This window comes from Anolis sagrei, chromosome 3 (genome assembly GCF_037176765.1).
Source record: "Anolis sagrei isolate rAnoSag1 chromosome 3, rAnoSag1.mat, whole genome shotgun sequence".
Classification (NCBI taxonomy): Eukaryota; Metazoa; Chordata; class Lepidosauria; order Squamata; family Dactyloidae; genus Anolis; species Anolis sagrei.
In genome coordinates, this window is record NC_090023.1 from 86,623,418 (window position 1) to 86,648,516 (window position 25,099).

The 25,099-nt window shown below is 40.4% G+C and overlaps 1 protein-coding gene across 2 annotated transcripts; it reads right to left on the reverse strand.

Moving 5' to 3' along the window:
* Window positions 1–1,001: 1,001 nt before the first annotated feature.
* Window positions 1,002–21,086, reverse strand: LOC132769995 (organic solute transporter subunit alpha-like). Of its 2 annotated transcripts, none has more exons than XM_060766893.2 (8): window positions 20,707–21,086; window positions 15,364–15,515; window positions 13,600–13,673; window positions 11,141–11,299; window positions 9,584–9,695; window positions 8,618–8,764; window positions 6,585–6,690; window positions 1,002–2,008 (listed from the first exon to the last, which is right to left on the reverse strand). In XM_060766893.2, the coding sequence occupies exons 1-8, from the start codon at window positions 20,786–20,788 to the stop codon at window positions 1,878–1,880; spliced, it is 963 nt and encodes a 320-aa protein (XP_060622876.2). In that variant the 5' UTR covers window positions 20,789–21,086; the 3' UTR covers window positions 1,002–1,877. The 2 variants fall into 2 exon arrangements, with proteins under 2 accessions (XP_060622876.2, XP_060622875.2); XM_060766892.2 differs by having other exon boundaries at window positions 1,002–2,065.
* Between the last annotated feature and the right edge of the window lie 4,013 nt (window positions 21,087–25,099).

Below are 25,099 nucleotides of genomic sequence, written 5' to 3' on the forward strand. Positions count from 1 at the left end.
CCTTTACCTTTACCTATATTGCAAACATTCAGTGCTGTTATACAATTAACAATGAAGACAGACAGTACACGGACAGAGGCAAAGATTCCCTCTTTTTCCAGCATCTGGAGGCTGTGCTTGACTCAGTCATGGGGAAGTGCTGTTTTTCCATTTTTCCATGCTGAGGAACCTGTTGTCCATGGACGCCTTCCTGATCGAATTGCAAGCATGTCTTCAGGGGCGCCTTTTACCTCCCCTCCAAAGCTGTATCTATTTATCTAGTCATATCGCTGTTTTTGAACTGCTGGGTAAGCAGAAGCTAGGGGTGACGGCAGGAGCTCGCCTCGACCTGTGGCTTAAACTGCTTACCTTCCAGTCGGCAAGGTTTTCTGTAGCTGGCAATTTAATCTGCTGTGCTAACATTATATATTTAGCTATAGATGAAAAAAATGCCTTGTAGATATTTCAGATTACAAACCACTTGTGAGCTATGCTGGCTAATAAGTGGTTTGTTAGAAACTGATCCAAAATATCATCTAGAAGCTTCCTCACACATTAGACCAGAACCAAGCATTGTATACATGTAGACATTCTATTTTATACTTTATTTCATCTACTATAATACAACAGTTCTACAGTTCGTTAAGTCATTGTTTACTAATATGTTCTGGTGGTTTGATATCCTTATAGGTACCAATCAAACGGCGCTCCATGCAGTCATGCCGGCCACATGACCTTGGAGGTGTCTACGGACAACGCTGGCTCTTCAACTTAGAAATGGAGATGAGCACTACACCCCAGAGTCAGACATGACTGGACTTAATGTCAGGGGACTACCTTTACCTTTACCTACCAATCAAAAGAATAAATCATAGTTTCTTGGTCTGGAAATTACAGGAAATAAAACATCTAAGTCTTCATAGAACATATGGATCAGTTCTTATTGGAAGATAAATTGCAATAAGGCAATGGAACCTTACATTTTTTTTTCATGACACTTAGTTATACACAGAACCAGAAAAAGAACAAAAATAAATTAAACTGCACGTATACTTTTTATTGACCATAGATCTTAGGAACAAGGTAGCATGCACAGTTTTACAAAGTCAATAATAGTTCCAAGTGGGAAGGGATAGATACATTCATATCTTTGGTCCACTCTTCTATCCCGCCCCACAGAAACAGTAGCGCCTAAAAAAATGGATCCCGTCTTGCTCTTTCTTTTTGTTTGCTTATTACTGCCATATCTTAGTTCAACTTCTCTATGCCAGTAAAGCTGTACATATATATAGAATGAATCTTTAAACAGATTTTTATTAATGTAATATGAATTATTATTTAGCTATCATGAATATAACAAATGAATTTATTCTAATTTAACAATTTCCAATTTGGAGCAAAGGTCTATTAAATATATAATTTAATGACAAATTATGGCATTTGTTTAAGCCATGATATTGGGAAATAATTCATTTTGTGGTCAAACCTTTTACAGAATCATAAAATCATTGAGTGGGAAGAGATCTCATGGGACATCCAGTCCAATCCCTTGCCAAGAAGCAGGAAAATCGCATTCACGCACCCCCGACAGATGGCTATCCAACCTCTGTTTAAAAGCCTTCAAAGAAGGAGCCTCCACCACACTCTAGGGCAGAGAGTTCCACTACTGAACAGCAATGAGCTGAAGAGCTCATTGGCTGTATGTAAATATAGCTAATATCATTTACCGCTCCATAGATGCAGCCAGATGACTGACAAGTTTGTATGAATTTATTTCATTTGTATTAATAATACTTCCATTGGTAGAGTTTGAAGGATGAGAGAAGTCCCTTTGCAAAAGAGCAGGTCCATTGGCCAATACCCAAACAGAGGGCGAGGCAACATCCAAGATGAAACACCTAAATTTGTGGTACATCTTTTTCAAAGATGTTGCTATCCACACTGATCTTCCTTTTCAGTTCTTCACCCTTAGTTTCCTGGTCTGGATCAAGTGGTAGGTCCAGGTCATCATATCTTTTTCTATAGACAACTCGTGAGATCAAAGTAATAAGAAACATTTCCATAATGAGCAGTTGTTGGTTTATATCTGATAAATAAGGAAAAGAAGACATGGTAGGCTTATGGATAGGCAGTGAATTCGAATGAGTGCAGACCTTCTTGTGGTAAGTTGTTAGAATGGCAAATGTCCACAAACTCAACAATAGTGGATTTTTACACTAGTCCTGTAAAAACAGAGCAAATTATTCCCTTTCTTACTTGAATGCCCAGAGTTTTGATAACTGGTGGTTCTATTTGTGTTTGAGTTTGGATCTGGTGACAATTTTTCTGTAAAAGGAGACCTAGAATCACTTGTAATTATCTAAGGGAAAATGTGTATGGTTGGTTGTTGAGTGGAAGATCATGGGAAATGGCTTATAAATGTTAAAATAAGAAGTAAATAATACTCTTACCAAGCTTTCCTTATAAGTGGAGATTAGCAAGTTACTTTAAAAAGTAATTAATTCATGTTTTAGGTCCAAGGTACCCACAAAGCTGTTGACAACTCTTATAGTTGCTGTACTATTATAGGTGCTGAACAAACTGTGCTCTGGTACCACAAGATGCAGAGCTAACCTTAAGAAATGGGGCTACAAAGTGGAGTCCACAACATGCGAGTGTGGAGAAGAGCAAACCGCAGACCACTTATTACAATGCAGTCTGAGCTCTTCCACATGCACAATGGTGGACCTTCTCACAGCGACACCAGAGGCACTTGAAGTGGCTAGCTTTTAGTCAAAGGACATTTATTATAATGCCAAATTTTTAACTTTGAGGTTTTTCTATTCATTTTAACTATTGTAATTCAGCCCATGGTTGTGGCTGATATCTATGTATCTCTTGCTACTAGTATACAACTAGTTACTTTCAAGCTCTGGCAATATACTACTACATATAAAATGAATGACTATTTAGTAATCAAGTGGTGCCTTATGCATCATATTCCATGTTCTTGAACACTTACCTGGAAGCAAATTCCATTTATTTCAGCTAGGAAATTATTTACAAATAAATAAGCTGAAGACTGCAGTCTATGTTTTCATATATGAAACTTACATTTGTCTTTGAGCTTTTCTAAAGACACTTATATGAACATTAGCTGTTAAGATAATATATAAAAAATGTAATACAGACATTTGCATTCAAATAAGCAGCCTGGCCAGCGTAGCTATTACATTTGCATTGCTAAGTAACTGAAACAAAAACAGAGGGAAAACATTCTTACAGCCCAAAGCTATACATGTTTATGAGTTGTACTGTATTCAGTTGAAGTGTTTGAAGTTCAATAGTGGGGAAATCCAAACAGGGTAAATGTGGTGCTAGCTGCCCCTGAATAGCTCTTTCCATGATTTAATTCCAGTTCATATGACGTGCATAATTTCAAAGTAATGACTAACTATTCCTGAATATCTTGCTCTGTCCCTAGTATTCCTTTTTTTACTTTGTGGCATAAAAGCAACAATTTAAATTTGATCCATCTGTTGCTTCTTTGGGGTATATATGTCAATTGTCCTACAAACAGAAACTATTTTTGTTTCCCCCTGCCTCCCCAATACTAATGAAGTTGGGTTGTTGTAGGTTTTTCAGGCTGTATGGCCATGTTCTAGAAGCATTCTCTCCTGACGTTTCGCCTGCATCTGTGGCAAGCATCCTCAGAACACTAACAACTACCATGTCAAGCTACAGAGCGAAGCTACTGAAATCCACAAGCATGTGGACAATTTCAACAGAAAGGAGGAAACCATGAAAATGAACAAAACCTGGCTACCAGTATTTAAAAACTCTAAAATTATAACAGTAAATAAAGAACAAAACTCAAACACTGGGGAACTCCAGAGAAGAAACAACCAGGGACAGCTAATCACCTCTCAACAAAGGATTATCCCAGACAGTAACAAGCCACACCTAAAAACTGTCAGGTCATCAAATGTTAATCAAGGTGGCCAACTGAAGCAGTCACACCTAGCTCCAACAGAGAAGAGTTCTTTCTCCCACCTGGGACTTTCCACAGATATATAAACCCAATTTTCCTAGTTTCCAACAGACCTCACAATCTCTGAGGATGCCTGCCATAGATGCAGGCAAAACATCAGGAGAGAGTGCTTCTAGAATATGGCCATACAGCCCAAAAAAACCTACAACAACCCAGTTATTCCAGCCATGAAATCCTTTGACAATACACTAATCATATTCTTGCTTCATTAGCAATCCCTGCCTCCTCTTGTGCATCTTGCCAAGTTCCAGCTGTATTTTCTGGCTAATTTCTTTCATGCTTGCTTATGAGGAACATATGCCCATGCAACCTTCTGGTGTCTCGTTGGGCAGAAGAGTACCTCCTGGTTCTTCCTACCATAACTGCCTGACTGTCTTACTCTTCCCACCTCCTTTCCCCATAGATATCACAAATTGTCACCTCGAATGTATGAATGAGAGAGGGAGATGAAATGAAACCTAGCATGATAGATGCTCACCTCTTCTAAAGTAATTTAAGGGCGGGCAATGTAATGGAATAGACTGAGAAGAGAAAGGGAAAATATGTGATGTGTATATGAGTAAACATACTGAAGCCAGGCACAAAATCCACTCTTGTTCTTTCTGTCAGCAGAACTTGAAAACTGGAGGATTAAAAAGCTGATGATTGAGATTAACTCTAAATGTAATCCCATTGTGTGTTTTCCCCAAAGCAAAGATCCAAGGATACCTGTGTGGGCATATTCTCCAATGGATTTGAGAGAGCAACAAGAGTGACACTTACAAGATAGTAAGAGTCCCACTCGCACACCTCTGTGACTCTTTACTTCAGATTACTTACTTCTACCAAGATAATAAGTCACTGTACATCTTGGACATTATGATGATTTAGAGCAGTGTTTCTCAACCTGGGGGTCGGGACCCCTGGAGGGGTCGCGAGGGGGTGTCAGAGGGGTCGCCAAAGACCATCAGAAAACACAGTATTTTCTGTAGGTCATGGAGGTTCTGTGTGGGAAGTTTGGCCCAATTCAATCATTGGTAGGATTCAGAATGCTCTTTGATTGTAGGTGAACTACAAATCCCAGCAACTACAACTTCCAAATGTCAAGGTCTATTTTCCCCAAACTCCATCGGTGTTCACATTTGGGCATATTGAGAATTCGTGCCAAGTTTGGTCCAGATCTATCATTGTTTGAGTGCACAGTGCTCTCTGGATGTAGGTGAACTACAACTCCCAAACTCAAGGTCAATACCCACCAAACCCTTCCAGTATTTTCTGCTGGTCATGAGAGTTCTGTGCGCTAAGTTTGACTCAATTCCATTGTTGGTAGAGTTCAGAATGCTCTTTGATTATAGGTGAACTACAAATCCCAGCAACGACAACTCCCAAATGTCAAGGTCTATTTCCCCAAACTCCATCAGTGTTCACATTTGGGCATATTGAGAATTCGTGCCAAGTTCGGTCCAGATCTATCATTGTTTGAGTGCACAGTGCTCTCTGGATGTAGGTGAACTACAACTCCCAAACTCAAGGTCAATACCCACCAAACCCTTCCAGTATTTTCTGCTGGTCATGAGAGTTCTGTGTGCTAAGTTTGACTCAATTCCATTGTTGGTAGAGTTCAGAATGCTCTTTGATTATAGGTGAACTACAAATCCCAGCAACGACAACTCCCAAATGTCAAGGTCTATTTCCCCAAACTCCATCAGTGTTCACATTTGGGCATATTGAGAATTCGTGCCAATTTGGTCCAGATCCATCATTGTTTGAGTGCATAGTGCTCTCTGGATGTAGGTGAACTACAACTCCCAAACTCAAGGTCAATACCCACCAAACCCTTCCAGTATTCTCTGCTGGTCATGAGAGTTCTGTGTGCTAAGTTTGACTCAATTCCATTGTTGGTAGAGTTCAGAATGCTCTTTGATTGTAGATGAACTATAAGTCCCAGCAGCTACAACTCCCACAAGACAAAATCAATACCCTCTTCCAATTCCACCAGTATTCAAATGTGAGTGTATTGGGTATTTGTGACAAATGTGGTCCAGTGAATGAAAATAAATCTTGCATATCAGATATTTACATTACTATTCACAACAGCACCAAAATGGCAGTTATGAAGTAGCAACTAAACTAATTTTATGGTTGGGGGTCACCATAACATGAGGACGTGCATTAAGGGGTCGTGGCATTAGGAAGGTTGAGAACCACTGCTTTAGAGTTTAGGGGGCAACAACACTGAAACACCACAGGGTCATTACACAAGATGATTTCCATATTAACCATGTCCATTTTAAGATAACTGAAACAATTAAAAGAATGTGAGAAGTATTAGAGATCATATGGGAATAATGATAATTTTTAGGTGAAATAATTTGAATAGCTATATTAATTTAAAACAAAACACTTTTTTAAAAAACGTATTCATAACTATGGGGAGCATGCATCTATCTGTGCATTTCCCCACAGTGAGATTGGTGACTACTTCTTTCTCATCCCCACTCTCCCCCCCCCCCCAACCCCAGATAAGCCAGTTTAACATGGTAGTGGGGTAGCAATGCTGGCTGGAGGCTTAGCAATTTAAATCCATATAACTTACATGCACCTCTTGCTGAAGATGAAAGTGGAGGTACACATGCAATCACCCCCTGCATAGCCAATATGTTGATGATGGTTGCTTGAAGCTGACTCAAAACAAGAACAAACTGCAGGAAGAGAAAGAGTGATTATATAAGATGAGAAGCCACTTTTGCCTTGGAGTAATTGTGCTTTAATAAAATAACCCAATTTAAGTAAAAAATAAGGAGATATATTTTCCTAATAAGGAGACATGCAAAAAAGTTGTACTTTTGGAGCAGATCTGGGAAAGCTATTTTAATAAGATTGAGTGTAACAAAATGCTGAAGCTATCCCTAACTGGGCAGTGATAGGATAGTGATCTAGGGCTCATTATTTCATTCATGTTTTGAGTCCCACTTTGAGTCCCCCCAGGGGTGAGAAAGGCGGTATATAAATACTGTAAATAAATACTGTAAATAAATGTTTCTTTAAAGTAACTTTGATGGCGACACAATGAGAACACCACCCTTGGTAATTCATATTGAGGGAGGCTGTTGCACTCCAGGACAGGAAATGCCCTCTGACTTTAAAGACCACACGGTTGAGTAGAAAAAAACAATCCTTTTATTGAAGATAATTAAAAAGCAGTAAAGTAAAAAGCACTTGAAATACAATTAGGTGAGAATATAAGCAGGAACAAAATAGTCCACAGTAATCGTCTAGCAAAGTCCATCAAAATCAAGTCAAAACTTCCCAAATAAAATGCAAGGAATTAGGAAACAGGGTTCCAAAGCATGAACATAAAAGCATAGGATCTAGGAATCAAAACCATGAAACAAAAGGCACTTAATCATGAATCTTCCAAGCAAGGTTTCCATGAAACAAGGACGAGAACTTAACTTGATTCTAAGCAATGCTTCATTTGACTAGATTCCCTGTACTTGGAACTTTTATCCCCTCGTTAAGCTATCCCAAGCACTCAGAAATTGGTTTCGCTTTAATTGAGATTCCTTTATTTTCTTCTGTCTGAGCCTGGCAGAAGGCCGAATCCACTATTCAGCTTGTCTGTTTTGACTAATCTCCTGCTGTCTATCTATTTGCTCATTAACTTTTGCAGCTGGGTCAGTTGCCAAGTTGTTTTCCAGCCCCAAATCCTGGGAACTCTCTGGTAGCAATTCAGGGAGTACACTATCATCCCCACACCCTTCAGGGACATTCTCATGGGAACCTACACTTTGAACAGGGATCTCCTGATAATTCAGTGTCATTGACCAAACCAATGCCATCTTTAAATTCATTGACATCACTCCCCACATCCAAAGCACCCTGATCCTGAAACACAATCACAGACAGAGCTCCAGCAGAGGCATTGATAGTATAAGTTGGTAGATCCTCCACATGTGAAATGGAGGTCTCTCTGCAAAGATGAAAGTAATAAAATATGAGAGCAAATAAAATGTTAGGTAGAGGTAAACCTAAAGGTTTTCCCCTGACATTAAGTCCAGTCGTGTCCTACTCTGGGGATTGGTGCTCATCTCCATTTCTAAGCCAAAGAGCTGGAGTTGTCTGTAGACACCTCCAAGGTCATGTGGTCAGCATGACTGCATGGAGCGCAGTTACCTTCCTGCTGGAGCAGTATGTATTGATCTACTCACATTTACATGGTTTCAAACTGCTAGATTGGCAGAAGTTGGGGCTAATAGCGGGAGCCCACCCCGCTCCCCGGATTCAAACCACCAACCTTTCAGTCAGCAGGTTCAGCAGCTTAGTGCTTTAAGCCACTGCACCACTGGGGGCTTCAGTAAAATGTGAAGTGACAGGTATCTAGTGAAATGTTATGGAAACACTGTGATTTTGTTAGCTAAAATTTTATATTTTATTCTTTATTGTTTTTCTAATTTGTTTAGGACAATTGTGGTATGCTTAAGCTGGTTAGATACCTTTAGGAGAATTCATTGCCATGATATCCAGAGGTATGTAGAGGCTGGACGGAGAGGAGGAATCACCAATCAATTGACAGCATTGTATACACACTTCAGGTTTCGCTTTTCAACAAAGTTTTAACTTTCTCACCTGATAAAGTGCAAATTTTGGAATAATCTTCTTGCAGTTAAGGAGAACTCTCACTTGTTGGAACATAATTCCAATTGGCCAAAGGGCAATGATTGTAAGGACACCGATGAAACAGTTAATCCATATGGCTGCTCCACTGAGAGATAACTGAAAGACACAATGACTCAAAATGTAACTTATAGCCCACATCATGTTACAGTCTGCCTTCTGGAAAAGATTACTCATGCAAAAATTTAAATTTGTGCTCGCTTCTAAAGCAAAATAAGGCACCAGATCCTGCCAGATCTCGGAAGCTCAGCAGGGTCAGGCCCAGTTAGTACTTGGGAACTGTCAAGGGCTACCAGGTGATGTAGCTTATACTTCAAAACAAGGCAAACTTCCTCTTAATATTTCTTGTCTAAGAAAATTCCACAAAATCCCAAGCAACATGAAAATGCAGCATTGCACACAGTTTTGCATCAAACACAGTTTAAATAATGAAATTCCGATTTTGCAGTAGTTTATGCCCTGCCCAAATACAATGGAAATTTCTGTCTAAATTACAATGAGCATTTTTATTTAGCTCAAATTTGTTTAGTGTTCAGGCATTTGGTATTCAAGAGCCCCTGGTGGCGCAGTGGGTTATACCGCTGAGCTGCTGAGCTTGTTGACCGAAAGGTCGCAGGTTCAAATCCGGGGGTGGCGTGAGCTTCTGCTGTCAGCCCCAGCTTTTGCCAACCTAACAATTTGAAAACATGCAAATGTGAGTAGATCAATAGGTACTGCTCCGGTGGGAAGGTAATGGCACTCCATACAGTCATGCCAGCAACATGACCTTGGAGGCATCTATGGACAACGCTGGCTCTTCAGCTTAGAAATGAGCACCAACCCCAGGAGTCGGACACGATTGGACTTAATATCAGGGGAAAACCTTTACTATTTGTTATTCAACTCAGTTTTTGATATGTACTCCAACAATCTACTTACATCAGAAAGATTGTAATTCCCATTGGTCCATAGAACTATTGATAGGAACATAAGTACAGGACGGAGGAAAGCAAATTGAAAGGTCCCTAGTTTCAGTAAAAATAGTGTTCTCCTGTCAAAAGAAGAAGATAAGGAGAGCATCAAAAATTGAGGCAGACTTTGTGATTCACTGACATATTGGGGTTTATTTTTTAAAAAATCCCTAATTAATGGAACATCCAAAGTACATGAATAGTGTCATTATAGAGTTCAATCATTGAGCAGGTAGCGGGACAGTGGGAAGGCCATTTCCAGTAGATCATAGATGTCTACCAGGTTGATAGAAAGAGTTACCATGGGCCAGAACCGTATAGGGCTTTGTAGGTCAACAACAACACCAACACAAAATCAGAGTTCATTCTTAATATGGGTTTTGAATGCCTAGAACATAAACTAAGAGCATGAGCTGTTAGTAAGAATGCATCTGCACACATATAAATAGACCTTCATAAAACTGGAAGTCAGTCTATACAACTACCAAGAAGTCTTGATTTTTAATTAGAAATATGGGCGCTGCCTGGCCCATACTCTGGGGTTTCCACTCTATGCAATAATCCAACTACAATGGATAGAGACTTCCTTGCAGATTGTTTAGTGTTGTATTTGAGGTGGTGGCTGCTATCGGAGTACTTCACAAGTGCTATCCTCAAGCCCAGCAGTCTTCTAGTGGAATTAAGTAGTGTTGGGTTGAGAGGCCTGAACTGGAAAGATACATTCCCAGGTCTCAGATGAGACCTGCCTTCCCTCACCCCCACTTTTCAGCATTGCCCTAACTGCCCTCATGCCCTGTGACCCTGCTCAGGAAACCCTACAAATCAACACTCACCCACAATTATGTTTTTCCTTCCTCTCTTTATTTAGCTCTCCAACCTTCTTCACTTTGCACTGCAGACACTCTTGTTAATGAAAGCAAGCTGGTATTTAATGTACTCTGCTATATTAATGAACTTTGGCTTAATATAATTGCTCAATTAATACAGCCATAATTGCATAATAATGATATAATTACTGTGGTAATTTTATTCCTGCAAATAATTACAGAACTATAAACAGTGCAAACAAGTGTACAAATGAGCTGGTAGATCACTTCTTTTTTTTTTCTCAAGGAAACTAAAAAATAGTTCACTCATCAAGGGTATGACAAGCTTCTGGCACAGGCCAAGATCTTACTACCCTCACTAGCTTTGTAGTGTAAAATTATGCCAGCAAAGCTAAGCCAGAGTTCTGCTGAATTATTGTTGTGTGCTTTGAAGTCATTGCTAAGTTATATAAACTGTAAGGAGATCTATAATGGGGTTTTCTTGGCAGGATTTATTCAGAGCGAGCTTCCTGTTGCCTTCTTCTGAAGCTGGAATATTAGCAGTAGTTGCAGAATTGTGTGTAATGTATATTTATCTTTCATTGTGCAGAATTTTCAGGCAGAAATGGGTGGGGCTCTCTTATTTTCCTGTTTCTGAGCAAACAGGACATTTCCTTCCCTTAGCATTCTGAATGGGTAGGTCGTGAAACAAAACTCACCTATTGATGCGTATATATGGGAGACAAAGACAACAGCAGCAACAAGGACCTGTGCTTATCTTGAAATGGTCATTCTCAAAGTGCCTGAGGAAGAGCTTTTGACCCCCACATTCTTTTATCATCATGATCAGAAACTTGTGGATAACTATAGCAAAAAAACTATCAAAAGAAAAACGAACCCAATTATTAACATTTATTTGGTAGCTACATGCCCATATTATGTACAGAAAGGTGCATAAATGTTCACACCACTAAATGTATTTCTGGAACAGGGCGACACTGGAAGGAGTTCTGGAAACATATCCTAATAGTCAGAAAGAACAAAGAATAATATATTTGGTGCATTTATTCCCCTAGAGCAGTGGTTCTCAACCTCTGGGTCACCAGATGTTTTGGCTTTCAACTCCCAGAAATCCTAACAGCTGGTAAACTGGCTGAGATTTCTGGGAGTTGTAGGCCAAAACACCTGGGGACCCTCAGGTTGAGAACCCCTGCCCTAGCTGTATTCACCTGATTTGCTGAACAACGACTCCTAGTCGGTGGCCATGTTGATCAGCCTTCCTGCTGGGACTTGAATCCTAGTATTCAGTCATTCTTTCTCTACATTCTGTCTTCCTATCTTTCTCTTCTCTAGTTCTTTCTTCATATATAGCATCCTTTACAGCAATACCTTTTGGTTCTAACAGTGCTTCTCTGTCTCAATTCAAATGGCAGATTTGGAAAGCATTGGGAAAGAGAAGCAAATTCTCATTTACCATCTGCTCACACAGGCCACATTCATGTGTGGCTTTGACAAGGCCCACCATGTGCCATCACATGAAACACAGCAGGTCCTGCTCACTTTCCTCCCAAAGTGGGGGCAAAGTGCCGAAAGACACTTTATCCTCTACCATGGAGAGGAAAGTGTTGTGGGGATAGCTCCAACAGAGCTACCTGCACCTTTTGGCCCCAAAATCCCGTGTGATGGCAAAAAGGGTAGTGAAACAATGCACATTGCCACACATTGCAATCTTTTCTGCATTGTGATGGGAGTGGGAAAGGGTGCCAAGACACTTTTTCCTGCCCTCCATGTGTGATGAGAGGAGGAGGGAGGGTGCACGTGGTGCCATGAGTTGAGCAGATTGGTCTAAAAAATCATGAGTTCTCACATGTTCGCTCCTTGGCCTTTGCCAGATGTGGTTGCTCCTTGTCCATCCCCCCCCCCCATTTTTGTAGCCATTTCTTGGATCAAAGGGCTTTTTAAAAAATAGCGCATAATTTTCTAATGTATTTGAAGTACATATTTTCTGCTCATTTTTAAAGGAAGTTTTCCCCCCCACTGCACAAGAACACCTCTAAAGGGGGCATAAGGTTAGGTTATAAAATTGTTTTATTTCTGTTTTTTTTCTTTGCAATTAATAATATTATTCCAGGATATATCTTTATTTCAAATCAAAACCTTTGAAATATCTCAGTCACATAAAACAGTTATACATTGCCAATGTTCTTAAAACTGTTACTAACTGCAATTAAAATTCAGTTTCTGTAATTAAACATCAGTCTAGTTCAATAAAAACCCAGAATTTAAAGATAAAAATGGGAGATATTTATTTGAGCTCAGTCGGTACCATATGGAGGCATTAACATATAAACTTATTGTCCATTCAGTATAATGGATAACTGGGTTGTTGTAGATTTTTCGGGCTGTATGGTCATGTTGTAGAAGCATTCTCTCCTGATGTTTCACCTGCATCTATGCCAGGCGTCCTCAGAGGTTGTGAGGCCTCACAACCTCTGAGGATGCCTGCCATAGATGCAGGTGAAACATCAGGAGAGAATGCTTCAAGAACATGGCCTTACAGCCCGAAAAACCTGCAACAACCCAGTGATTCCAGCCATGAAAGTCTTCGACAATAATGGATAACGTTCACAAGGTATTTCGTATTCCATTAGTTCCTGATGCTGGGCATATTGTTCTTAATTTTTCCTTTTATATCCAAGAACTGACCACCCTTGACATACAGATCTCCAACTTGGGTATAATTCAATATTGATTAACCTTCAACATTAAAAAAAAACAGATTTCCATGGTGCGCTATTAAGAAAAGACTGGTGAAATGTCAAAGGTTAATATTTTATTTTTGTAAGACATTCTTGAGAATAATAATAAAAAAATCCCTTTGTTTTGAGTCCAGCAGCCAAATGAATATAGAAGCTTTTAGGGTATGAACTAAAGAATATAATTCTCTTCAAATATATACAATCTGTCAACATTCAGTTCCTTTATTTAACTAGCAGTTTCTACACTACCATAAGAGACTGAGTTAATGCCATTTTTCTGACCTGATAAGGGACTTTGTTTCTATGGAACAAAGCGAAGTTCAACAAAATAACTATATGTTTGCTAAGTGCTTGCAATTTTTAACATCAAAACAGCCCTGAGTTCAAAAATACCTGTAAGAACAGGAAAAAACACATACACGGCAGCAGTAAAATCTGTAAACATTGTTGAACGAGGAATCCACATTCCAATGCATGATGTTGTAGCGATCACCTATTGAAAACAGAAAGTAGACATATTATCTCAGGTAAAACAGATTTATAAATTCTAATAGAGGTAATTAATTCTCTACATAGGAAGAAGTAACATTGTCTCAATTCTAAATTTTAATTGGTGCTTGAAATAAAAAGGCATAAAGTGCTTAGGCTTCATTGTTCAGTGCAGACCAATATAATGCGGTTCAATGCAGTTCAAGATATGGTCAATCTATAAACCAATCATTATATGGTCAGTGTAGACCAGTGGTTCCCAACCTGTGGGCTGTGGTCCAGCAATGGGCCATGAGAATGAAAATCTGGTCCACAGCCACCCTTCCTCTTTATTTATTTTATTTTATTTCTGCTCCTTTCCACAGAGCTGACCAGTTATGCCCCTTTTGGTACTAATGTTGGAGAGTGGTCCCTGGTCAAAGTGGTTCCCGGTCAGATGGTCCCTGGTCAAAGTGGTTCCTAGTCAAATGGTCCCTGGTCAAAGTGGTCTCACCCTGGTCAAAGTGGTTCCTGGTCAAAGTGGTTCCTGGTCAAGTGGGCCCTACTCAAAGTGGTCCTTGGCAGGGCCGTAGCCAGGATTTCGTTTTGGGGGGGTGTGTGAATTTTTTTCAGGGGGGGGGTTCGGGGGGGGGGCTGAGTTTTGGGGGGGGGGGGCTGAGTCTGAGTGAAAGAGGGTTTAGCCTAGCAAACCTTTTGTATCATTACCCCAATACCCCCATGTATATGGGATAAATTGAGCATGGTGATCAGATCATGATATGAATAAACACAACAGTTTAAATAATGCACCAGTAAGGCCTTTTCGCGAACCACCATGAGAATTTCGGGGGTGGGGAGCTGAAGCCCCTCAAGCCCCCCCCCCCCCCCCCCCCCCGGCTACATGCTTGGTCCTTGGTCAAAATGGTTCCCAGTCAAGTGATCCCTGGTCAAAGTGGTCCCTGGTCAAAATGGGCCCTGGTCAAAGTGGGCCCTGGTCAAGTGGGCCCTGATCAAAGTGGTCCCTGGTTAAAGTGGTCCAACCCTGGTCAAAGTGTGCCCTGGTCAAGTGGACCCTGATCAAAAAAAGGTTGAGAACCACTGGTGTAGACCCATATAATGTAATTCAGTGTATCAAATTGCATTAGATCCAGCCTTTGAGAAACATGTCTCCCCAATATTAGGATATTGGAATGTCTCTTCCTGCATTCCTTTGTCTCCCTTGTATCTTCCTGTCTGTCTCATGCATGAAAAAATAATTTATACTGATTTTAATGGCCTGGATAGTCATCTTTATAATAATAGGAAAACTTCAAATTATCTATTCTGATAGTTGTTCTCTGAGAACACATGCCTAGCTAACATAATGCTTTGAAACTGCATCAGCGTTAATAATAGGGAGACTGGAGCTGCCCTGCCGTTTCTGGGAAATCAATTGACAATGTTCTTAATTCTGGTAGTTCAGCAGGCCAGATGTAAGATGCTGCCATACAAGACATTTAGCATAGAATTGTCCCACTTTATACTGCTTCCATGCAATACCACTATGCAGTCATTGTTATCCCTGCCCACCCCTTCCCCCGTGCGCCTTAGTTCTTCCCTCTTTTTCCTAGACTTCAGAAAGTCCACCTTCCTCCAGAATCCAAGATTCATATTCAGCGTTCTAAATTTGAGAACTAATAAGTATTTTACTGGTAAAATTAATTCATTCCACTTACTGGAGCTGCTGCATTTATCCAAATAAAAATTGATCTTTTGGAGGAGGGAATTTTATGGTAGATGTAGCAAACTTCTTCCACAAAAACCAGGTTGGCAACCACTGTCATTAAAGTCAGCAGGGCAAACAGCCATATTCCCATTAAGCCAAGGTCTGAAGGAATGAAAAGGTATTGAAATAACAACTGCACCTCATAACATAATACAATGCTTTAACGTGGTAAAAGAAAAATATATTCTCAACCTTCATTAAGGCATATAGGATATAGTTCCTTAGACAACACATTTTCTTGCAGAGCTCAGAAAGAACTAGCAAGATAGGCATTTTATGACATTGTCACCTGAAGAGTTGTAAACAATATACCTGCATTTCTGCCATGTACATTTTAAACCACACAATAATATTAGCATTTCTAACAAAGAACTTGTGTTGTTGTATTTATTAGATAAATTAAAGCAAGGAATAAAGCAAATAGTAAATATAGCAAGGTAAGTGACCAGTCCAGGAGGGTGATTGGTGGTTGACTGACTTTAGCTAGATGAAAAATCCTAGGAAGAAAATATTTGCACTTCCATATAATGCAGTTTGCAACTGCATGACGTAGGGCCCTTCCAGACAGGCCCTATATCCCAGGATCTGATCCCAGGTTTTCTGTTTATCCTAGATTATCTGGAAGTGTGGACTCATATAATCCAGTTTAAAGCTGAAAACCTGGGATCAGATGCTGGGATATAGGGCCTGTCTGGAAGGGCCCCTAGTCAGTTGTATACTTATATAATGCAACTGGGGTTACCTAGGGTCACTCAGGATTTAGAAGTAGTAATAATGATCCTTTTAATGCTGTGGTCAGCTTCTATTTAATAAACCCTTTTTGCGTTATACACATAAGAGTTACTGGAATGATTGAGTCCAGCAACACAGAGTTTGTGGTGACAGAAGTTATTCAATTGTCTAGTAGGTAAATTAGGTAAAATCCCTCACTTGAACCACAAAGCCATCTAACAGGTCAGTGATATAGGAATGGGAGAGGAGGAGGATCTCACATTGGTGGTAGAAGTTAGTGGAAGCCTTTGAGGGGACACCATATGCAATTCCACCTTGGGTAGCAATGTGTCTTGAGCCAGTCCAGTCCATACATACAGTGTTAGATTCATTTTTAACATGCAGGTCTGCTAGTGTCATATATCATGTGGCATGTTCCTTAAGCGAAGTATTTCTGACACACTTAAAAGCTTCTAGTGAGTTAATGGTTGAAAAAAGAACAAGGTCTAACACTTACTGACTCTCCAAGTCAGGGTGAATCCTACATCAGCCTCGAGATCCTAATTTTATTTTTCCACATAAACTGAATTATTCACCCAAGTAAGTGAGGTCAAAAGTTTGTGTAGCTTGTCTAGCTGTATTTTTCCCAAATGCTACAAAACCAGTTGACTGACAATAAATCTTATCTATGGTTGCTGAGAAATAAAACAAATATTACAGCTGTAAATGATTTACTGGGCAAATTCCAAATTTCTTTCTTATTTAGGCATCACCCTATTTTCATTACAATACTAGGAACCAGGCCTGTAGCGAGGGGGTGGTTTTAGGGGTTCAACCCTCCCCCCCCAAAATGTTTCAGATTTTTTTTAAAAAAAACCTGTTTTACTCATGAATTTTAATTGGTTAACCAAATCCTCATGCTAAGTCTATGAGATGCAAAAAATTAGAGTCCCTCCAGAACTGCAAGCACTATCTCAAGCAAATATTGACAATTTATTCACACTGTCATTACTTGCAGCAATAGCCGATGTAGCGAAGCAACCAAGTTGGGGGGGGGGGGGTGTTGAATGCTCTCATTAAGGAGGCCAGACTTGGTGGAGGTGGTTGACAGGGGCGGAGCTGCAGGCTATTGAAGGCTGCTCTGCCCCCTACTGTGCTCTTTGCTTCAGCGTGAGCTAGGAGGCAAGTTTCAAGCCCCCCACAAAATTTTCACACACCCCGCCCGAAAATTTCAACCCCTCCCGAATTTTTTTTCTGGCTACGGCCCTGCTAGGAACATATTCAGAAGGACTTATGGTTTTTTTTTAAGGTGTTGGAGATGGGTAGTTGAATATTTAAGAGTTGTATTTAATGCTTTCTGTCCACCAGAGGAATAAGGAGCTGTGGTGGCCCAATGGGTTAAATCCTTGTGCCGACTGAACTTGATAATTCATAGAATAATAGAGTTGGAAGAGACCACATCGGCCACCTGAAGGTTCCCGGTTTAAATGTACGAGACAGAGTGAGCTCCCGTCTGTCAGCTCCAGCTTCCCTTGCAGGGATATGAGAGAAGCCTCCCAACAATGGTAAAACATCCGGGCATTCCCTGGGCAACGTCCTTGCAGATGGCCAATTCTCTCACACCAGAAGCAACTTGCAGTTTCTCAAGTTACTTCTGACATTATAATAAAAAAATAAAACAGAAGAACAGAAAGCACAGATTGAAAGGCTTCCTCTCTCCACTACTAACTGCCACATGGATTTCTTTCAAATCTATTCCATAGCATTAGGGTAGGTGAAGGTAAAGGTTTTTCCCTGACATTAAGTCCAGTTGTGTCTAATTCTGGGAGATGGTGCTCATCTTCATTTCTAAGCTGAAGAGTCGGTGTTGTCTGTAGACACCTCCAAGGTCATGTGGCTGACATGACTACAAGGAGTGCCGTTACCTTCCTGCCGGAGTGGTACCCACTGACCTACTCACATTTGCATGTTTTCGAGCTGCTAGGCTGACAGAAACTGGGGCTGATAGTGGAAGCTCACGCCGCTCCCCGGATTTGAACCTGCAACCTTTCGGCCAACAAGTTTAGCAGCTCAACAGTTTAGTCCACGGGAGCGCACTTCAAAAATATGAGCTACTGCAGAAGACAGTAAATCTCTAGATTGGACTATTGCAATACACTCTACGTGGGGCTGCCCTTGAAGATGGCCTGGAAACTCCAATTGGTCCAACGGGCGGCAGCCAGATTATTAACTGGTGCGAATTACAGAGAGCGGTCAACCCTCCTGTTTAAGGAGCTCCACTGGCTGCCATTTATTTTCCGGGCCCAATTCAAGGTGCAGGTTTTGACCTACAAAACCCTGAATGGTTTAGGACCCACCTACCTGCGCGACCACATTTCTATCTACGAACCCACACGACCTCTTTGACCTCCCGGAGAGGCCCTTCTCTTGCTCCTGCCTGCATTGCAAGTGCAACTTGTGGGGACAAGAGAGAGGGCCTTCTCTGCGGTGGCCCCCCAGCTCTGGAATTCATTCCCCAGAGACATTAGGCGAGCCCCCACGCTGGCGATCTTCAGGAAGAACCTGAAAACCTGGTTATTCCAATGTGCCTTCAGTGATTGAATGTAAGATATTCCCTGACCAAACTTTGCATAAAATGACCTCAGAAGCACTTTATTTTATGGTTCGTGCAATTAAATCCTTCCTTATCCCCGGATCCTCCTCCCAATAACTTATACTGTCCTATCTCCCAGTGTTTTAATATTTTTTTTCATTGAGTTTGGCCCTGCCCAGCCTAATCCTTTGTGTTTTAATGTTTGATTTGCTTTTGCTGTTTGCTTATTATATTGTTTTTGCATTTTATGTATTTTATTTTCTGGTTTTGTTATGTTTTTGTGTTATATTGTGTTACTGTATTGTTGGGCGTGGCCTCATGTAAACCGCACTGAGTCCCTCTGGGGGGAGATGGAGCAGGGTATAAATAAAGTTTTATTATTATTATTATAAAGCAAGGAGTCCCTCCAGATGCCTGTTGCATGACAATGGATAGAACTAGGGTTGCTAGGGTACCTTATTATAAGGGATGTCCCTTATTTGGGGGCAAGAAAGCTTGCCATATTTTGGATTGCCAGGTTTCCCTTTATTATAACAGAAGAGTCCTGTTTTATGTGTGAAAAGCTTTTCCTTTTATATAAACAAGATTGAACAAGATGTAAAAACACATACAGTACTTACAATGTCAGGCTGCAGTGACCAGACAGTAAATGCAACTAAGTTTGAGCTGGGAATTTAAGGGATACTACTCTAGCCCAGTGCTACACAAATGGTGGTCCCTGGACTGATGCCAGTCCCTGAGCCAATGGATCCGATGAGTTTCCAGGAAAGAAGGAAACCATTTTAGTCAATGGACACAAACATGGTCTCAATCCCTGGAACACTGAGAATATCAGATTCCCTGAAAAGCACTGCTCTGGCTGTGTGTTCCTGCCTACAACTGGTAAACAGCAGCTGCCTTCAGAATACCTCATGGAGTATATGAATAACTAAAGAAATAAGGACAGCAGATATGCCTGTCTCGCCAGCTAAAAACCATATATCTGTAAGTTTGGCCACCAAAATGAAGATACAAAAAAACAGCAGCTGGCAAAACAAAAAGTCATCCATCTATGTATTTCAATAGAAGCTTTCAAGTGGTCTGTAGAAAGTTCAAGATGTTTTTGTTTACTTACACAAAATTTAGCTTACTTGACTTATTTATTTCACATCTGCGTATTGCTAATTTTGAAGAAAATGTTTACTGAAACATGTTGACTGGTTCTATTTGTGTGGATGTGTAGTGTGTAGAGACTCATCTCTGTGGGGTTGTTGTGAGTTTTCCGGGATATATGACCATGTTCCAGAAGCATTCTCTACTGATGTTTCGCCTGCATTTATAGCAGGTATCATCAGAGGTTGTGAGGTCTGTTGGAAACCGGGAAAATGGGGTTTATATATCTGTGGAATGTCCAGGGTAGGAGAAAGAACTCTTGTCTGTTTGAGGTAGGTGTGAATGTTGCAATTGAACACCTTGATAAGCATTTAATAGCTTAACAGTTTCTTACTGCCTGAGGTAATCCTCTCTTGGGAGGTGATCAGTTGGCCCTGATTGTTTCTTCTCTGGAATCCCCCTGGTTTTTTTTCCAACAGCCCTCACAACCTCTGAGGCTGCCTGCCATAGATGCAGGTGAAACGTCAGGAGAGAATGCTTCTGGAACATGGTCATATATCCTGGAAAACTCACAACAACCCAGTGATTCCAGCCATTAAAGCCTTCAACAATACTTGTCCCTATTCTTTCCATACTATTTATGCTTCTGGTATTAGATTTTTAGTTAACAGACACATCTATTTTGCATTAACTGAAATATATCTGTATTCAACACAATCTTTGCTGACCCTTTTTAGACCACTCTGGTAAACCTCATTTAAAAAGTAGGTCAGTTCAAAATCAGTAGTGACACACAGACACACTTCTGTAAACATGTCTTTTTGATCATACTGAAACAACAAAAGGCATTCTTTCTACAGGTTTTCTGTTTCATTAATTAACCATTAGAAAACTTACTTTCCAAGACTATTTTGGAGAATGGTGGTTCATCCGCAGAACAGGTCGGATCTAACGTGCTATTAGTTTCGGCTTCTTTCATTGCAGGGAATTCTTTTCGAGGACTTGTGTCCTTGTTTCCTCTCTCCGCTTCCTTTCTTTCTCTGACTGCAACAAGCCAGCAGTAAGGACGAACGAGAACTGTGCACTACGCCTGGCTTCTCTTTTTCCTTTCAGGAAAGCATCACTGGCTGAGTTTTGTGGCTAATACACCAAATGCTGATATTTTGACTTGTCCTGATGTCCTGCTACTTCCAAATCCCACAAGATAAGAGGTAACTAAACCTGTTAGCAAAATGCTAGGATTAGTGGCAAGAGAGTGACAAATCACAGGCAGCCAACTAAAAGGAAGCCAAAACAGAAAGAAACAAAGAAAGCTGGCACTTAAAGGGCTATTTGATCTTACCACACCTTTTCCGTCAACTGTTACCTCCTTCATTTCTCTCAGCAGGTTGCAATGTTGTAAACAGTTCTGCACAAAGAATGTCATTGTGCTTTATTGTTTTTGCTTTTGTTAGATTGGTATTTTAATATTGCTCTTCTTGTTATCAGTATGTTACCTATGAATGCTCTTACATAAAAAAAGAGAACCAGCCAATGATAAAGCAAACTTTTATTTAATGGCATTCAGTCCTTCCCCACAGTGGTTTCTCTGCCCACAAACCCTGAATTCCCGAAAGAGGTTGGAAAAATTGCTTCTCTGGATTACAGTGCCCAAAAGGCACAGCCAGTGGCCAAGGATTTTCCTTCTCCTTTCAGTGGCGCAATGGGTTAAACCCTTGTGCCGGTTGAACTGCTGACCTGAAGTCCTGAATGTCGGTGGTTCGAATTCACAAGACAGGGTCAGCTCCCATCTGTCAGCCCCAGCTTCCCATGTAGGACATGAGAGAAGCCTCCCACAGGAGGGTGCCACATCCAGGCATCCCCTGGTCAATGTCCTTGCAGATGGCCGATCCTCTCACACCAGAAGCGACTTGCAGTATATTCTCAATTTGTCTCTGACATGAAAAAAAGTATAATGTGTAATAAAGGTTTGTTTGTTTGTTTTTTACCAGTTCTTGATCTCATCCAAAGTAATCAAATATCATCCATTACCCCAGAAGGATCAATAGGAAATAGCAACATAGATAATGATTTTTATTTGATTTTATTGTCTTTTGCAGTAGTGTGCAACTCTGTGTTTATTTAAAAAAAAACTGGTAAACTGATATGCTAGAGATGTCATATATTTGGGAAAAAATACAGCTGATGCTCCAGTAACACCACAGTGCCATGTTGTGGTATTTCAAGCCATTATAATTGAACTCTATATGGTGTACTTAATACCTTAAATTACATGCTTCCTCTAATTTCAATCTAGCTGTTCTAATAATACCAGAGACGTTTGCTTGAAGTAATTTGACAAAATAAAATTGTAAATAAAGGGCATGAATTAACTTAAATTAAGCACAAAAGCTTTATTCCTATGAAGGAATTAAGGATGTGTTTATATCCACTGCGCTGGAATCAAAGGGACTTTTCCTGATTTGAGTCGTGTTCTTGTAATTGCCTGAAATATAAATGTTAACTGATAAGCTATTCTGGTGTACAGAGATTGACCTTTTCAAGTATGCAGTTTTTGCTGATTCTGCTTGGCACTATGAGGTACTTAAATATCCCTCATTTCAGCAGTGACAAAGGTACAATTTCTGCAGATGGAACATTGATAAGATTCCAGATTTTTCTGAACTGTACAACTTCCAGCTGTGGTTGTTTTATGTCTGAATTTTCTTCCTTGCATATGGAAAATCAAAGCATCAGTCATGAGGCAAGATACAAACTTGTCTTTTCTTTAATGTCCTATGTTCCCAAGTGCAGGAATCCCTGCTCTCAAGACGAGCACACACACAAAGTAGTACAGTTCATTTCAAAAGTACAATCTTTTAAAGGACTTCATCAGACGGGCAGGAGGGAGGCAGGAGAAAGTGTTGGGAAGAGTGGGACCCATCTTACCGCATTTTCTCCCAGCGAGGTCCATCTTTGAGAATGGTCAGCCATCCCATGTCTTTCCCCGTCTTCTTCCCACTTCCTCCTGCTTTCTTGAATTGTAGTCTTCTCTCCATTTTAGTATGCTGGCAAGACAGATTCCCACTGACGGCCACAAGAAGTGACCCATGCATCATGCAGAAACACTGCTTTATAGCCTACAGGGTGATACAATTTCTCCATTACAGAACTTACTCCCTTCTTTGTCCACATGGTATCAGCATGTGGACAAACTTTTAAAGACTGGACTTTTGCAATGCATGGTGCATTGGGTTAGCTTCGTACAAACTTGGGAAACTTTAAAACATGGAGTTAGATTGGCTTCAGGCACACCTAAGAGTGAGTGTATTGCACCAATATTAAAAAATCACTCAATTGGCTGCCAATTAGTTTCAGGGAAAGGTACCCTGTGTTGCTTGTTATGTTGAAACCCCAAATGGTGTGATCCAGATCACCTATGGGATCACTTCCTCCTATATAATCCACTCCATATGCTCAGGTTCTCTGTGTGCCATCGATTTCAGGCAGCAAAAACTAGGCTGACAACTGTTTGGTACTAATGGTCAGAGTGATCCCTGGTCAAGTGGTCCCTGGTCAAGTGGTCTCCAAAGCTTCTCTTTCACGTTCAAGACCCTACAGCAAGCATGGGCAAACTTCAGCTCTCCAGGTGTTTTGGACTTCAACTCCCACAATTCCTAAGCGGCTGAGGGGGAAAGGGAAGGGGCCTGAGGGTCGACCTCTGTGGGACTCTATTTTATCAGCCTGCTAAAACAGAGAGAAAAAGAAGAAAAACATCCATGTGATGAGGTCCTAAGAAACAAATCATAAAGTCATTTTTCCATTGTAACAAATGTTTGAATGGTTGTCAGGCCTCAACATTGTCTTCTGGGAATTATTGGATTGCAACTCAGAAAAGCCTTAGCCAGCATATCCAATGGTAAAGGGTGTCACATCCCATTAGTGTATAGAGGGTAAGGTATTCCTCAACCCTGGGAATGTGGGGAAAAGATACTAGGAACTAGGAACAATTATCTATTAAGCTGTTCTTGCTTATTTTCCTCCAATTCGTGTGTCTCCTCCTCAATTTTCTAAGTCAAATGGAATATTGAATATTTTGTTTTGAAGGAAGAAACCCCAGATGTTGGTGACTTTCCCACTACTGGGAATCTAGTCTGAATTTCAAAGACATTCAAGATAGTAAACCCCTTTAACTCAAAATGGTCTAGTACCTTGGAGAGCTCTTCCCTTAAATGGACCCACCAGCTGCCCGTGTAAAGAAGTTTGGAGTGTGTTACTTATTCACCTAAATGTCTTGAAGTTAAACACTAAAGCTGAGTAATTAAGGACAGGGAAGAAATACCTTCCTCTTGAATTCATTTAATAATTACTGGTATAGCAATTGGTGTCATTGTCTCATAAACTATCATGCTAATTTTCAAGACTCAGAACTTGGAATTCTGTTACCATTACCTTACAATGAAAAGTCTCATTACCCTACAATAACTAACACTTTTATTTTCAGAAACTGAAGAAGAAACACAGCCATTTTTAAGACTACATAGTTACTCTGTAGTCCATTCAAACATTCACCTGGAGAACAACTCTTTTCCTTTTATACAGGAATTTCTTCAAGACTATTCTTGACAGAATTCTGGGAAGCAATAGACATTCCAAGAATGTGATGGCACAATGCGGAAAACACTAGAGTTCAGTGTAGCTATAAATGGCTATAGCACAGTAGCAAGAAACATCACATGCTTTTACTCAGCTGCTCAGTGTCATTTACATGCAGGTGTTCACCATGCGCAGATGTAGTAAGTGCTGAGTATATTTTTTTTGTTTTCAAACAACTGTGTTCATAACTTCTGAATAGTTTGAGATATTGTAATGAAACATTGTACCAAAAGACTCCTGTTCTTTGAGATCAACTCCTTCCTTCCTTCCTTCCTTCCTTCCTTCCTTCCTTCCTTCCTTCCTTCCTTCCTTCCTTGATTCCACAGACCAAAGGTTAATAATGGCTGGTCTATATGTTTCAGTAGCATCTATGGTTTATACCAAGGATAGTGAACCCATAGTCTATGTGTTGCTTGTGGCCTTTGAGACCCTTTATAGCAGTAGTTCCCAACCTGTGGGTCCTCGGATATTTTGGTCTACAACTCCCAGAAATCCCAGCCAATTTACAAGCTGTTATTATTTCTGGGAGTTGAAGGCCAAAACATCTGGGGGCCCACAGGTTGAGAAACACTGCTTTATAGCCTACAGGGTGATACAATTTCTGTGTACTTTCCTTCTCCATTATAGAGCATCCTCCCTTCTTTGTCCCCATGGA